The sequence below is a fragment of the Geotrypetes seraphini genome, chromosome 4 (genome assembly GCF_902459505.1).
Source record: "Geotrypetes seraphini chromosome 4, aGeoSer1.1, whole genome shotgun sequence".
Lineage (NCBI taxonomy): Eukaryota > Metazoa > Chordata > Amphibia > Gymnophiona > Dermophiidae > Geotrypetes > Geotrypetes seraphini.
In genome coordinates, this window is record NC_047087.1 from 123865649 (window position 1) to 123877678 (window position 12030).

General features: G+C 44.0%; 1 protein-coding gene across 2 annotated transcripts in view; it reads left to right on the forward strand.

Moving 5' to 3' along the window:
• The window catches only part of ATP1A1 (ATPase Na+/K+ transporting subunit alpha 1), a 216375-nt gene that overhangs the window by 30779 nt on the left and 173566 nt on the right, over positions 1-12030 (forward strand). The window contains exon 1 of one of the 2 annotated variants that reach the window (XM_033940422.1): positions 6217-6430. The exons of the other annotated variant lie outside the window; for it this stretch is intronic. Coding sequence (XP_033796313.1) covers positions 6419-6430 — 12 coding nt within the window. The 5' untranslated portion in view covers positions 6217-6418. Of the gene's footprint in view, positions 1-6216; positions 6431-12030 lie in introns of those variants that run through there. 2 annotated transcript variants of the gene reach the window in all.

The following is a 12030-nucleotide window of genomic DNA, read 5'->3' on the forward strand; positions in this document are numbered from 1 at the left end:
ACCATGAAAGGTGGATCAGCAACTAAAGCTTGCAGCTCACTGACTCGTCGAGTAGAAGTGAGGGCAATGAGAAACACCACTTTCCAAGTGAAATACTTCAGATGAGCCTTGTCAATTGGTTCAAATGGAGGCTTCATCAGTTGAGCAAGGATAACATTGAGGTTCCAAACCACAGGAGGCGGTTTGAGAGGAGGTTTGACATTGAAAAGTACTTTCATGAATCTGGAAACCACTGGATGAGCAGAGAGGGGTTTCCCTTCGATAAGCTGATGGAAAGCTGCAATTGTACTAAGATGGATTGATGTAGACTTGAGGCCAGAAGTTGATAAGTTCAAAAGATAATCCAAAACAAAAGATAAGGAGGAATGTTGGGGCTCCTTATCATGAGAAAAACACCACGTAGAAAATCTAGTCCATTTTTGGTGATAGCATTGTCTAGTGGTAGGTTTCCTAGAAGCCTCTAAAATGTCCCTGACAGGTTGAGAAAACTGCAGAGGAGTCATATTGAGAGGTACCAAGCTGTCAGGTGTAGAGACTGCAGGTTGGGATGAAGCAGAGATCCCTGATTCTGTGTAAGCAGAGATGGAAAATCTGGTAGAAGGTATGGCTCCCTACTGCTGAGTTGAAGTAGAAGGGAGTACCAAGGTTGTCTCGGCCACTGAGGAGCAATCAGAATCATGGTGGCACGATCGTTCTTTAACTTGACAAGAGTCTTGAGAATGAGAGGGAATGCATAGAGGAAGAGATTCGTCCATTTCAGGATAAAAGCATCTGCCTCGAGGCGATGAGGAGAGTATATCCTGGAGCAGAACTGAGGCAATTTGTAGTTGTGGGGAGCTGCAACGAGGTCTATCTGAGGTGTTCCCCACTGTGAAAAAATGTGATGAAGAGGCGAGGAATGGAGTGTCCATTCGTGAGGTTGCAAAAGATGACTCAAGTTGTCCGCCAAACAATTCTTTGCCCCTTGGATGTAGACAGCTTTGAGGAAGGTGTTGTGGCGGATTGCCCAGTCCCAAACCTTCAGAGCTTCTTGACAAAGGGAGACAGATCCCATCCCTCCCTGTTTGTTGACATAATACATGGCGACTTGGTTGTCTGTCCGAATGAGGACTACCTGGTCGTGAAGATGTTGAAAAGCGTTGAGAACCTTGAGGATCGCTCCGAGTTCCAACAGATTGATACGACACTGACGATCCGTACTGGTCCAGTGGCCTTGTGTACGGAGACCATCGAGGTGAGCACCCCAAGTGTAGGTCGAAGAATCTGTCGTGAGGACCTTCTGATGGGGGGGCGTTTGAAAAAGCAAGCCTCTGGAGAGATTGGAAGAGAGCATCCACCAATGGAGAGACTGTGTCAATGAAGGAGTGACTGTTATGTGTCGAAAGTGGGTCGCAAACCTGCATCCATTAAGATGCCAGGATCCACTGAGGAATTCTGAGGTGAAGTCTGGCAAAAGGAGTCACCTGTACTGTGGAGGCCATGTGACCCAGAAGTACCATCATGTGTCTCGCTGAGATGGATGAGCGGGAAGACACTGTATGACAGAGTTGAAGAAGAGCTTCCAGACATTGTTGTGGAAGGAATGCTCTGAGTTGGATAGTATCCAGAACAGCTCCGATGAATTGTAGATTCTGTGAGGGCTGAAGTTGGTATTTGGGAAAGTTGATTTTGAATCCCAAACTTTGTAGGAACCAGGTAGTCCGTTGGGTCGCTACAATAACCCCTTGAGATGTTGAATCTTTGATGAGCCAGTCGTCGAGGTAGGGAAATACCTGAAGACCATGGTTCCTTAGAGCTGCTGCTACCACTACCAGGCAGTTGGTGAACACTCTGGGAGATGAGATATTGACGGGAGGCCGGATGAATGGGAATATGAGTGTAGGCCTCCTTGAGATCCAGAGAGCATAACCAGTCGTTCTGCTCGAGAAGGGGATAAAGGGATGCCAGGGACAACATTCAAAATTTTTCTTTGACCAAAAATTTGTTGAGAGCCCTGAGATCCAGAATGGGCCGCAGATCGCTCGTCTTCTTCGGAACAAGGAAGTAAAGGGAGTAAAACCCCCTGTTCTGCTGTTCCAAAGGAACTGGTTCGACGGCATGGAGACGAAGCAGAGTTTGAGCTTCCTGAAGAAGGGCGGTCTGGGAAGGATTGGAAGGATACTCTCTTGGAGAAAGCTCTGGTGGAACTTGAGTGAAATGAAGAGAGTATCCTTCTCTGATGATGGTTAGTAACCAGAGGTTGGATGTAATTATCATCCATCGGTGGTAAAAATGATGGAGACGACCTCTTATAGGGGGAAGAGAAGTCAGAGGCAGAACGATGAAGGTTATGCTCTGTTTGAGACAGTCAAAAAGGCTGTGTAGCCTTAGGTGCAGCAGAAGGTTGAGATTTTTGTTGCTTCTGAGGCTGCTGCTTCTTAGGAGGAGGGCGATTGTAAGGAGCCGCCCGTGGAGCGAAACGCCTCTGATAGATAGGAGGACGTGTAGTTTTGGTAGGAGCTGGCTTTGGCTTGGGTCTGACAATAGAAGCAAAGGATTTTTCATGGTCAGACAATTTTTTGGTGGCTGCCTCGATAGATTCATCAAAGAGGTCATTGCCTGCACAAGGAATATTGGCCAAGTGGTCCTGAAGATCAGGGTCCATGTCAATGGTACGAAGCCAGGCAAGGCGACGCATGGCTACAGAGCAAGCAGCTGCCCGGGCAGACAACTTGAAGGCATCATAAGAAGACTGAAGTAGATGTAGTCTGAGTTGTGTTAAGGAAGCAATGACTTCTTGAAATTCAGTGTTTTTGAGTATCCAAATAACTCAGAAATTTAGGTAAAAGAGTTATAAGGAATTCAAAATAAGTAATAAAATGAAAGTTATAATTGAGGACTCTAGAGGACATCATAAAATTTTGATAGATGTGATGTCTGAATTTGTCCATAGTTTTCCCTTCCCTTCCAGGAGGAACGGTGGCATAAACCTTGGAAGGATGGGACCTCTTTAAGAATGACTCCACAAGCAGGGATTGATGAGATAATTGTGAGTTGTCAAACCCTTTGCGATGCACAGTTTTATACCTAGAGTCCAATTTGCCTGGAACAGCTGGAATGGTATAAGGAGTCTCCAGGCATCTGGCAAAAGTCTGAGACAAAAGCTTGTGAATAGGAAGCTTAAGTGACTCTGCCGGAGGTTGAGGTAGATGCATGACTTCGAGGTATTCCTTAGAATATTTGGAACCAGCATCTAATTGAAGATCCAAGTCCACAGCCATCTGGCGAAGAAAAGATGAGGAAGATAGCTGATCTGCCAATGCTTTAACTCGAGCAGGACTCGAGGATGTCGAAGCAGCCTGGGTCGAAGATGAAGCTTTGGCAGGAAAAAAAGGCATCAAAAGAATATGGAGACTTGGACAAAGCAATCGAAACCGCTGCATCCTCAAGGTTTGGAAGTGGAGACCACGATCGAGGAGTCGGCAGTCTAGTCGAAGTAGTAGATCGAGGCTTAGTGGAAGAGGGACGTTCTTTAGAAGAACTATGCCTGGAAGTATGCCTCGATGAAGGTATCGATCGTTGGTGAGAACGGTGCTTGGAAGCAGATCTCGAAGATAGAGGAGACTTCGCCTCGGAGACAGAAGCAGCCATGCTACCAAAGAATGGATAGGACTTGAGGCTGTAGATCGAAGCTCCAGAGGCTTGATGGATGCACTCCCAAAGACTCTGCTCTTTGTATAGAGTGTGAGGATTCCTGCCGAGGCACTTGCAAAGATTCTGCTCCTTGTGTCACGTGCTTAAATGTCAGACCAAACACTCGCAGAGACTCTCCTCCCTGCAAAGTGTGCAAGCTCAGACTGAGGCAAAGGAAGCGACTCAACCTCGTGGGAGTCCGCAGAATGTCCAGGCTGGAGAAGAGGAAGAAGCTTTGGTCCCATGTTGGTAAGGAACTGAATAAATTGCTTCTCCAGCATGGTCTGGAAAGAAGCCGGCAAAGATGGATCCGCGTCTGAAACTGGATCACCTGCTTTGCCTGGAGGTTCCACCGAGGCAGTGTAAATATGCTTCGACTTAGAAGTCTTAGGCACTTTGAGCACCACCGCTGGAACTTTCTGCTGAGCTATCTGACCTGAGGTAACAGGGGAAGATACAGCAGATGGCGTTGAAGAGAGAGCCGCTGCAAACGACGAAGGTCTGATGAGGCTAGAGGTGGAAGCAGTAGAAGCAGGAGGAGTCTCGGTCAAAGGTGAGGCCGAGGACGCCTTTGAAGTCGAGAGATCGGAGGAAGAATCCATCCCGAAAAGCTTCTCCACCAAAAGACAATAACGTTTAAGGGCTTAAGGTTGAAGAGTAGCACAGCACTCGCATGACTTCGGTTGATGTTTCAGCCCAAGGCACTTGAGGCACCGACAGTGTGGGTCCGTAAGGGAAATCACACACTGGCACTGACCACACTTCTTGAAGCCCGTTACAGGCCGGGACATAGAAGGAAAAACGGCCACCGCAAAATCAAAGCCCTTGGGCTGCGTCTGAGCGGCCTGCCCTGACAGTCGGACGGAAGATTGAAAAATTTTTTTTTAAATCTAGAAATAAAAGAAATAAAGAACAGCGATTCGTGAAGAAAAAAAATGCAAACTGCGGTTCAGAGAAGGCATGAAGTAACGAAGTTAAACGCAGAGAGTCAAAGACGGACTTCTCGGCTCCGTAGAAAACTTAGAACAGAGGAGAGGTGCCCTGTGCTGGGCAGGAAGGCACTCGTGCATGCGCGGTGCGGTCGACTCGAAACTTCTAGTTTCTACAAGCAAGTCTGCTTGCGAGGCTTCCGTATCCGGGCTCCGTCGATGACATCACCCATATATGAGACTAGGCTGCCTGCTTGTCCTGGGATAATACCAAAAACCCCTATACCTTTGCTTCATCGACTACAGCAAAGCTTTTGATAGTGTGGATCACAATAAACTATGGAGAACTCTATTGCAAATGGGAATACCCAAATACATAACTCAGCTGATAAAGACTCTATATGAAAATCAAGAAGCTGCAGTGAGAGCTGATTATGGCAACACTGATTGATTGGTTTCCAATAAAACGTGGTGTCAGGCAAGGATGCATCTTGTTACCTTACCTGTGTACAGTGAAACCATCTTCAGAAAAGCAAATTTGGAAGAAGAATGTGTCAGTGTCAAAGTTGGTAACCAAAATATAAACCAACCTGCGCTATGCAGATGATACAATGCTCATTACCAACAGCAAAGACATGCTGAGAAAAGTAAATGCCAAAAGTCATAACATGGAATTAGAACTGGACATAACACAGAAAATGAAGATTTTGAGCTTGAAGGGAATAGAAGTTGTAAAGGATTTCAATGTCCTGGGCTCTTTTGTAAACAAAGAAGCAACTAGCAGGGAGGAAATTCTCAGCATGAAACCTAGGGCTGCTTAATTGGTAAATTTAGAGGTCAAATATTTCAACTACAGAAGCCTTATGTGTTTCAGACACCTGCTGTCTGAACTATGCAAAGCGCTTTAGAGAGAACCACAGCGTCTGTAACAGCGATTGCTTCGATTTTATTTAAAGATTATGCAGCAGACGTTGAAAGATCCATTTGCTGAGGTATCATTCATACTGCATAATCACCCCTGCTGTAGAAATGCCTAGGCCGCCACTCCACATTGTCAAGATCTCTTAATTATGCAGGAAAGATGTACATACATTGCCTTTCACGTATGTAAATATTTCACGCATATTCATTATCAATAGTCCGAACGCTTGACCGGCTAAAGAGGGCTAGGGGACTGTTTTGAGCATCACTGAAGATGGGATACATTGAATGCTGAGAGAAAAAAAAAAGTATGAATGTAACGTTGGTGGGGAGCTTAAGAGAGGAAATTGGCGCCCTCCAAAGGCCGAACTAGTGGTAATTGGCTTGATCCAGTTTTAACACCGCACATATAAAAATTAAACCCCATAAAGTGCGATTTTTTTTTTTTTAAAAGGTTACCGTTACCTCCTTCTCCCCCGTCCGGGGAAAAACGGAGCAGAAACCCATTTCTACCCATCCATTACTGTAACCTCTCCACGTCCCGAATCCTCGCTGTTCAGGTAAGGAAGGCCTCTCGCCAGCGCCCCCCTCCCAAAAAGAAGTGCCGTAGCTTACGGAAACGTTACGTAGGGCACCATCTGACATCAGAGAGGGATGGGTTTGGAGCTGAGCGAGTATTTTAGAAGTCTTTGTAAGCGCCGCGTTTTTCAGTGGCGGTAGCAACAGCCGGGAGAGGTCGGAGCAGGCCGGGGAAACGCGTGGCAAGTTGGAGGGGGGAAAAACCTTGCAAGTTGTAGAGGAGGAGGGGGTGGCTAAAAAGTAATCTTAATTTTTTTAATTTGTTTTCCTCGCTGATTCCCCCGGAGAAGGTTTATTGTGAGCAGACCAGAGCCGCCATGGGCTACGGGGTAAGTGTCCGGCGCTCGCCCGTTCCGCGCCAGCTTGTAAGGGTGGCAGGAAGAGTGCCCGAGCGCTTTCGGACTGGCTCAAGCGCATAGAGGGGTTTAAGATGCCATCCGTGATCTCACTTGTTTGACCTAACGCCCTACTCCCCTTTACACCCTTCTCCCCTCCCCTCCCTCTCCCGGGTGTGGATGGTTTGTTCCGCATTGCCACTGTGCCGGCCGGCTCCTCGCGCCCGTATAATGGGTGCAGGGATGGGGGAGATGCAGAGAATCGCGTGGAAAAAAAAATGTGTGTGGCTTGATGCTTGCTCTCGTTGACTTGAATGGAGTTACGAGCCTTAAGGCATTGCTGAGGGGTGATAATGTTACTGACGCAAATTATTTTCCCGTTTATGCTAGTGGGGAAAGAATAGCTTTAAAGGTTAAAGAGGATATTGGAATCTTTCCAGAATGCATTGGAGAGAACGTTCGTCTTGGCGCACGCCGTGGTCGCTCTTTAGTTTGAATTAGGGACCTGTTTCTTCCCCGAAAGGAATAATTTTTTTGTATGAAATATGACTCTTATTTCTGTCCTTTAGAGTTCATCCATTGTAATGTAGGGCCCTCCTCTTCCAGTAGCTTGAGAGTTCCGGCATCTTGTCTTGTTGAATGGTTTTGTGAGTGAAGCTGTTTTGCCCTTAAAGCAGAAACAAACCTCTCTCTTTTTTTTCCTTCTTTACCTTTGGTGCGGGAAATCTTTGATTCCTAGTCTTAAGTTAGAAATGCAATTAGGAAAAAGCTGAAAGTGCCTCTTTATTCTTGTCTCGACCCTTTACTTTTAAATCCTATTGGAATTAAAATGTCTGGCGGAGGCAAGACGAGATTTTTACTTCAGCATTTTCTTCCCCACTGTTTTCTGTGTTGTATCATGTATGTTATTGATTCTTGGTGTACAGGTGGGCTTTTTTTGACTTTGAAAGGGTGGGGGGGGGGAACCCTTGCTGACAGATCTAATGAGCATTGAGCGACTGCAGATGAAATGCAGTGTTCAGCCATTGCAGAAGGAGATTTGAAGGATTTTTATTGGTGGGAAAACTTTAACCCTTAAGGTTCATTTTGTAAGGCTTGGATATGGCACTTTACTGTGAAAATGACAAACTAAGCATTAAGTTGTTGTACAGTATCATCTTCATATGAAACACGTTTAGGTTTCCGCTCTATGCCGAAACCTAAGTGTTTAGGTAAGGCAAGACACAAAACAAAAATTCAAAATCAACTTGGCAAATGTGGATGATTTCTCATGGTAAAAAGGCATTTCGCATTATATAAGGAAGTGTGTGTGTGTTGGGGGGGGGGGTAATGTTACTGAGTGTTAAGACGAACAATCAAGACTTTATTTTTAAATTTAAATGGTATTGTTACATTTAAGAGTGAAACTTGGCACAAATAGCAAGCTGGCTACGGGGAGAAGAGGGAAAGTGGTTAAGCCCTGTTTATTGGAATATGATTTTCAGTCATTCCCGCTAAGAAGGGTTTTTTAGTAAGATGGGAATTTGGTGCAGCATTTCAGTAGTTCAGTGCTATAACCAAAAGTAGGTGATAAGTATTCATATAAGAAAAATGTTACTTCCCCAGGGCTTCTATAGTATGCATACTGTATTTTTCCATTCAGGTCTGGGATCCCATTATGCTGCAGTTGCAACTACTCCAGTGCTTTCAAAAAACGTTGACTTGAGTCCTTGAAATGCTGGTGTGCCCCAAAACATTGTATGAAATTTCTCTTTTCCGCACCTCTTCACAAAAATGCCTGTGTAGGAAATATGGAGTTAATAATCTCCTAACTGGCAATACACAGCAATCATGTTTTTAGTGCTGGACACTTCTTTACGTTAGCTTTTTTAAAATTAAATTACTATAGGGGTCATTTTTTAAATGTTTCTCAGACTTCTAGTTTGTATTCCATATTGTCTGCGTGGGCAAGTATGCTGCATTCTGCTGATGCCCCTTGTGACCTTGGGCAAAGTCATCTCATGTTCCATTGTAAGCTGTCTGGGGATAGGGAAAATAAATACCTGAATGTAACTTGCCTTGAACTATAAATGAAAAGGTGTGAGTTAAATCTAAATATATATTTTAAATATTTTGCTACCACTCAGCTTCTAAGTGGTGCGTGCATAGGAAAGCAAATGATGTTACAGAAACCTTACAATAGGCAAGGGGGCCCTGTATTACAAAAGGCCAGACTCCTAGTCTTAGTTTATGGGGAGGGGGGATATTAGTAAACGAAGCCCATGTAAGGTACATAATAAAGCAACTCTTCAAGGAATCTGCATGGTTTTCTTTTACTTTCTCTTATGATTCTTGTGGTGCTCTGAGCAGGCACTCTGGATTTAGCCTGAAAGATGTTTTTGTTTTTATCTGGTTTGAATACGGGCCCCTTCAGATGCAGGGCATAGGAGTTGGAGCTAGTGTGATTTAACTCTTTTGACAGCTATAAAATTCCGCATGATGGGATTTAACCAGTTGTACACAACCATTTATGTGTATTACATATCTTATTCTGTGGCTGAATTAAATAAAACAAATGACTTCACTTGATGAAAAACCATATTTTATGCAGTTGGTTTCTGGACAAAGAGTTTAAATGTTAATTCCCAATTGACGCAGCTGCCTTTTTTTTAAAAACAGAATTTACAGGGTTGTGAGTTTCATTTTGAAAATGGGGCAAGTCTATTTTGTATGGCAGTTAAATGTACACAAGTGGTTTTTTTCTATTGTGTTGCCTGCCTTTTGTAGCTTAATTTGATGCAATGTTGCAATAGTGCATATGCTGACTGCTTAACATATAATTTTGAGAGTTAGAGGGTAGGAATGATCTTATTGCTACCTTTCTGCACGGTTGAGTGCCACCACTGCAAAGTGGCAAAAGTACCATTTCAAGAGGAAGATGTCTGACTTTCTACTCTTGGCAAAATTCTGAGCAGATCTTTTGTGGCTTGGATAGTCTCCCACACTTCTGCTGAGCAGAGGTCTTCTGCTTTCTTTCCTGCTCTGAACCTGACAACCCCTCCCCTATGCAGGTCTGACTCTCTCTAACCAACCAATCCAGTATGGATCTGGCATATCCCCTACCCATGGGCCTACCCAAAGCAACAGTGGTTGCTGGCTGGCCCTGCCAAGGCCTTTCCTATCATCCGTCTATAGGACGTGACATCTCAAACAGACATGGGAGAGGCAAGGCCCTGGTGAGGCTGGTTGCTGCTTTGGAAGGGCCTGCAAATAAGATGTTGGATCCAGATGGGGTAGGAGGCTTAGTTTAAGAGAGTAAGAGGCCAGACCTGTGCAAGGGGGTTGTGTGCGAAGTGAGAGGTGACAGAGGTTGGACCCATAGGTGGGGTGCAGGAGAAGAGGAAAAAACATGGATGCTAGACCTGATAGTTGTGTGAGGGGGGAGAGGGGTTATCCAGACCAAAAAGGGGGATGGGAAGGGAGGAAAAGTTGCTTAACCAGTGGAGAGAGTGAGTGAGAGATGCCAGACCTGGGGAGCAGGGAATGGATTTGGGGTGTGAGTGAGAGGTGCTGGTGGTGGGAGGGGACACAGATGATGAATCCACAAGGAGGAAGGGGGAGAGAGTTACCTACACCAGAAAGGGATGGGAAGGTAGGAAGAGATTCTTAACCAGTGGAACGAGAGAGAGAGATGCCAGATCATGAGGGCCAGGGAGGGGATTTAGGGTGTGAGTGAGAAGGATGGGATTTAGAGGGAGACAGAACTGCAGTTGGAGTGAAAGGGAAATGAGGCTGGTGCCTAAGAAATGAAAAAGCAGGAAGGAATTTCAGGCCAGGGGAAATTCTACATAAAACACTAAAAATAAACTTTGCAGAACTTTGAAATACCATGCACATAATTTTAAAATCTTTGTGCAGAATTCGCCAGGAATAATATACTGTATATAGACATACACACATTCCTCAGAGGTGTCTTAGAACATTTTGAGTAGAAATCTTGCATTGATTAGTTGTTGCCAAGCCAACAACTTCACTTTAATTCAGTGGTTTACAATAAGTAGAGATTTAATGAATTGTGCTGAAATGGTTTAATAAACCGAATTTATAACTTGTCTTCCATATGATTTCTAATAGCAGTTAAATTTTTTTTAAAATCAGAATAGCATATCGGAAGCACTTATGCTAGAATAGAAGGTCAGTGTGTGTGTGTGGGGGGGGTGGGTCTCTGCTGATTTCCAGTACTTTGCAATCACTCCTCTTTCTGCCATGAAGCAATTTGTCATGACCTTTTGATGAACAGAAATAGAGAAGCCCAAAGATCAAACAAAGCCCTGGAAAGGATGTGAAAACTCCATCCATCATCAATTGGTTTTCTGCTATCATGTCCCAAAACTGTTGGATATGGTTACATGACCACCACATATGGAGATAAGTTCCCTGCTCTGTATAGCTACTCCAATAGTGCTCAGGGCCACCCTTTTTATATTTAGCCAGGAGTACTGGACCCCAATACCATCTAAACAAGACTTTAAATTTTCATCTCTGCAAGATTGAGAATGTTATACCTAGTTAGTGATGGAATAATGTCCTTCCATTGTGTCTCATTGAGTGTCAGGTGCAGATCAGCTTCCCACTGCAACATATATGGAGTTTCCTAAAGTGGAACCATTAACTACCGGTACTTTATATAATGGAGATATCAACCTCTGGAACTCCCAGGCTTTTAACCATAGTTCTTCTAATTCAGAATATATCAGTCTAAACCTAACATGTGAGAGACTATGCCTTCATTGTAAATAAAAATAGAACTCATTGGAAAGTAGCTAGAATTCCTCTTGCATACTAGCGAATGATTTAAGAATAGCATGATCAAAAAACCCCATCAATATAGTGAACTCCTGTATAGTGAATACCTGCCCATGAAATGTAACTGGTGGAATAAAAGTGCCTTTAGTGGTTCAAGTTTGGGGATCTAACTATTTCCTTTAAGTTCTAAGAAAGGACCTCCACCGTTAAAAATTATGTACAGCAAAAGGTATCTCGGGAATACTACTCAGTTTGTTCTGAATGGGTTTCCAAAGTTGGGTGACCAAGTGTGAATTTGCAGAGAAAGCCAAATCTTATCTGTACATAAGGTTTTTGACTTCCAGCAGGCCTCAAATCCCATACCTGGCTAATCTGCATAGCTATTTATTTATTAAGCCCGTCCTCCCAAAGGAGCCCAGGACGGGGTTACAAGAGTGCATTCACAGTATAAGCAGGACTAACTTTGGTGGGAAATACAAAGTTGGTGGACATAGAGGTAGAAATTTCAGCTTTTACAGTATAGTCATAACATACAGATTTGGAATTACAGACTTAGTGGACCAAACTGGACATAGGGTGTTTTAAATTTGCAGCATTTTCTGAAAAGACATATGATGGTTTAAATTACATCAATTTCTGTATGGACATAGCCTAACATAAAGATAAAATAATTTCGTAGGTTTGTGCATCATTGAAGTATGGTGGGTTTTTGGTCCAGTGGTCAGAAGTAAGGGTTTCTAAAGGGTTTCACTTATCTTAAATGATTTTCAACATGGTCTGGTAGGGCTAATCCAACATGTTATTCCTAT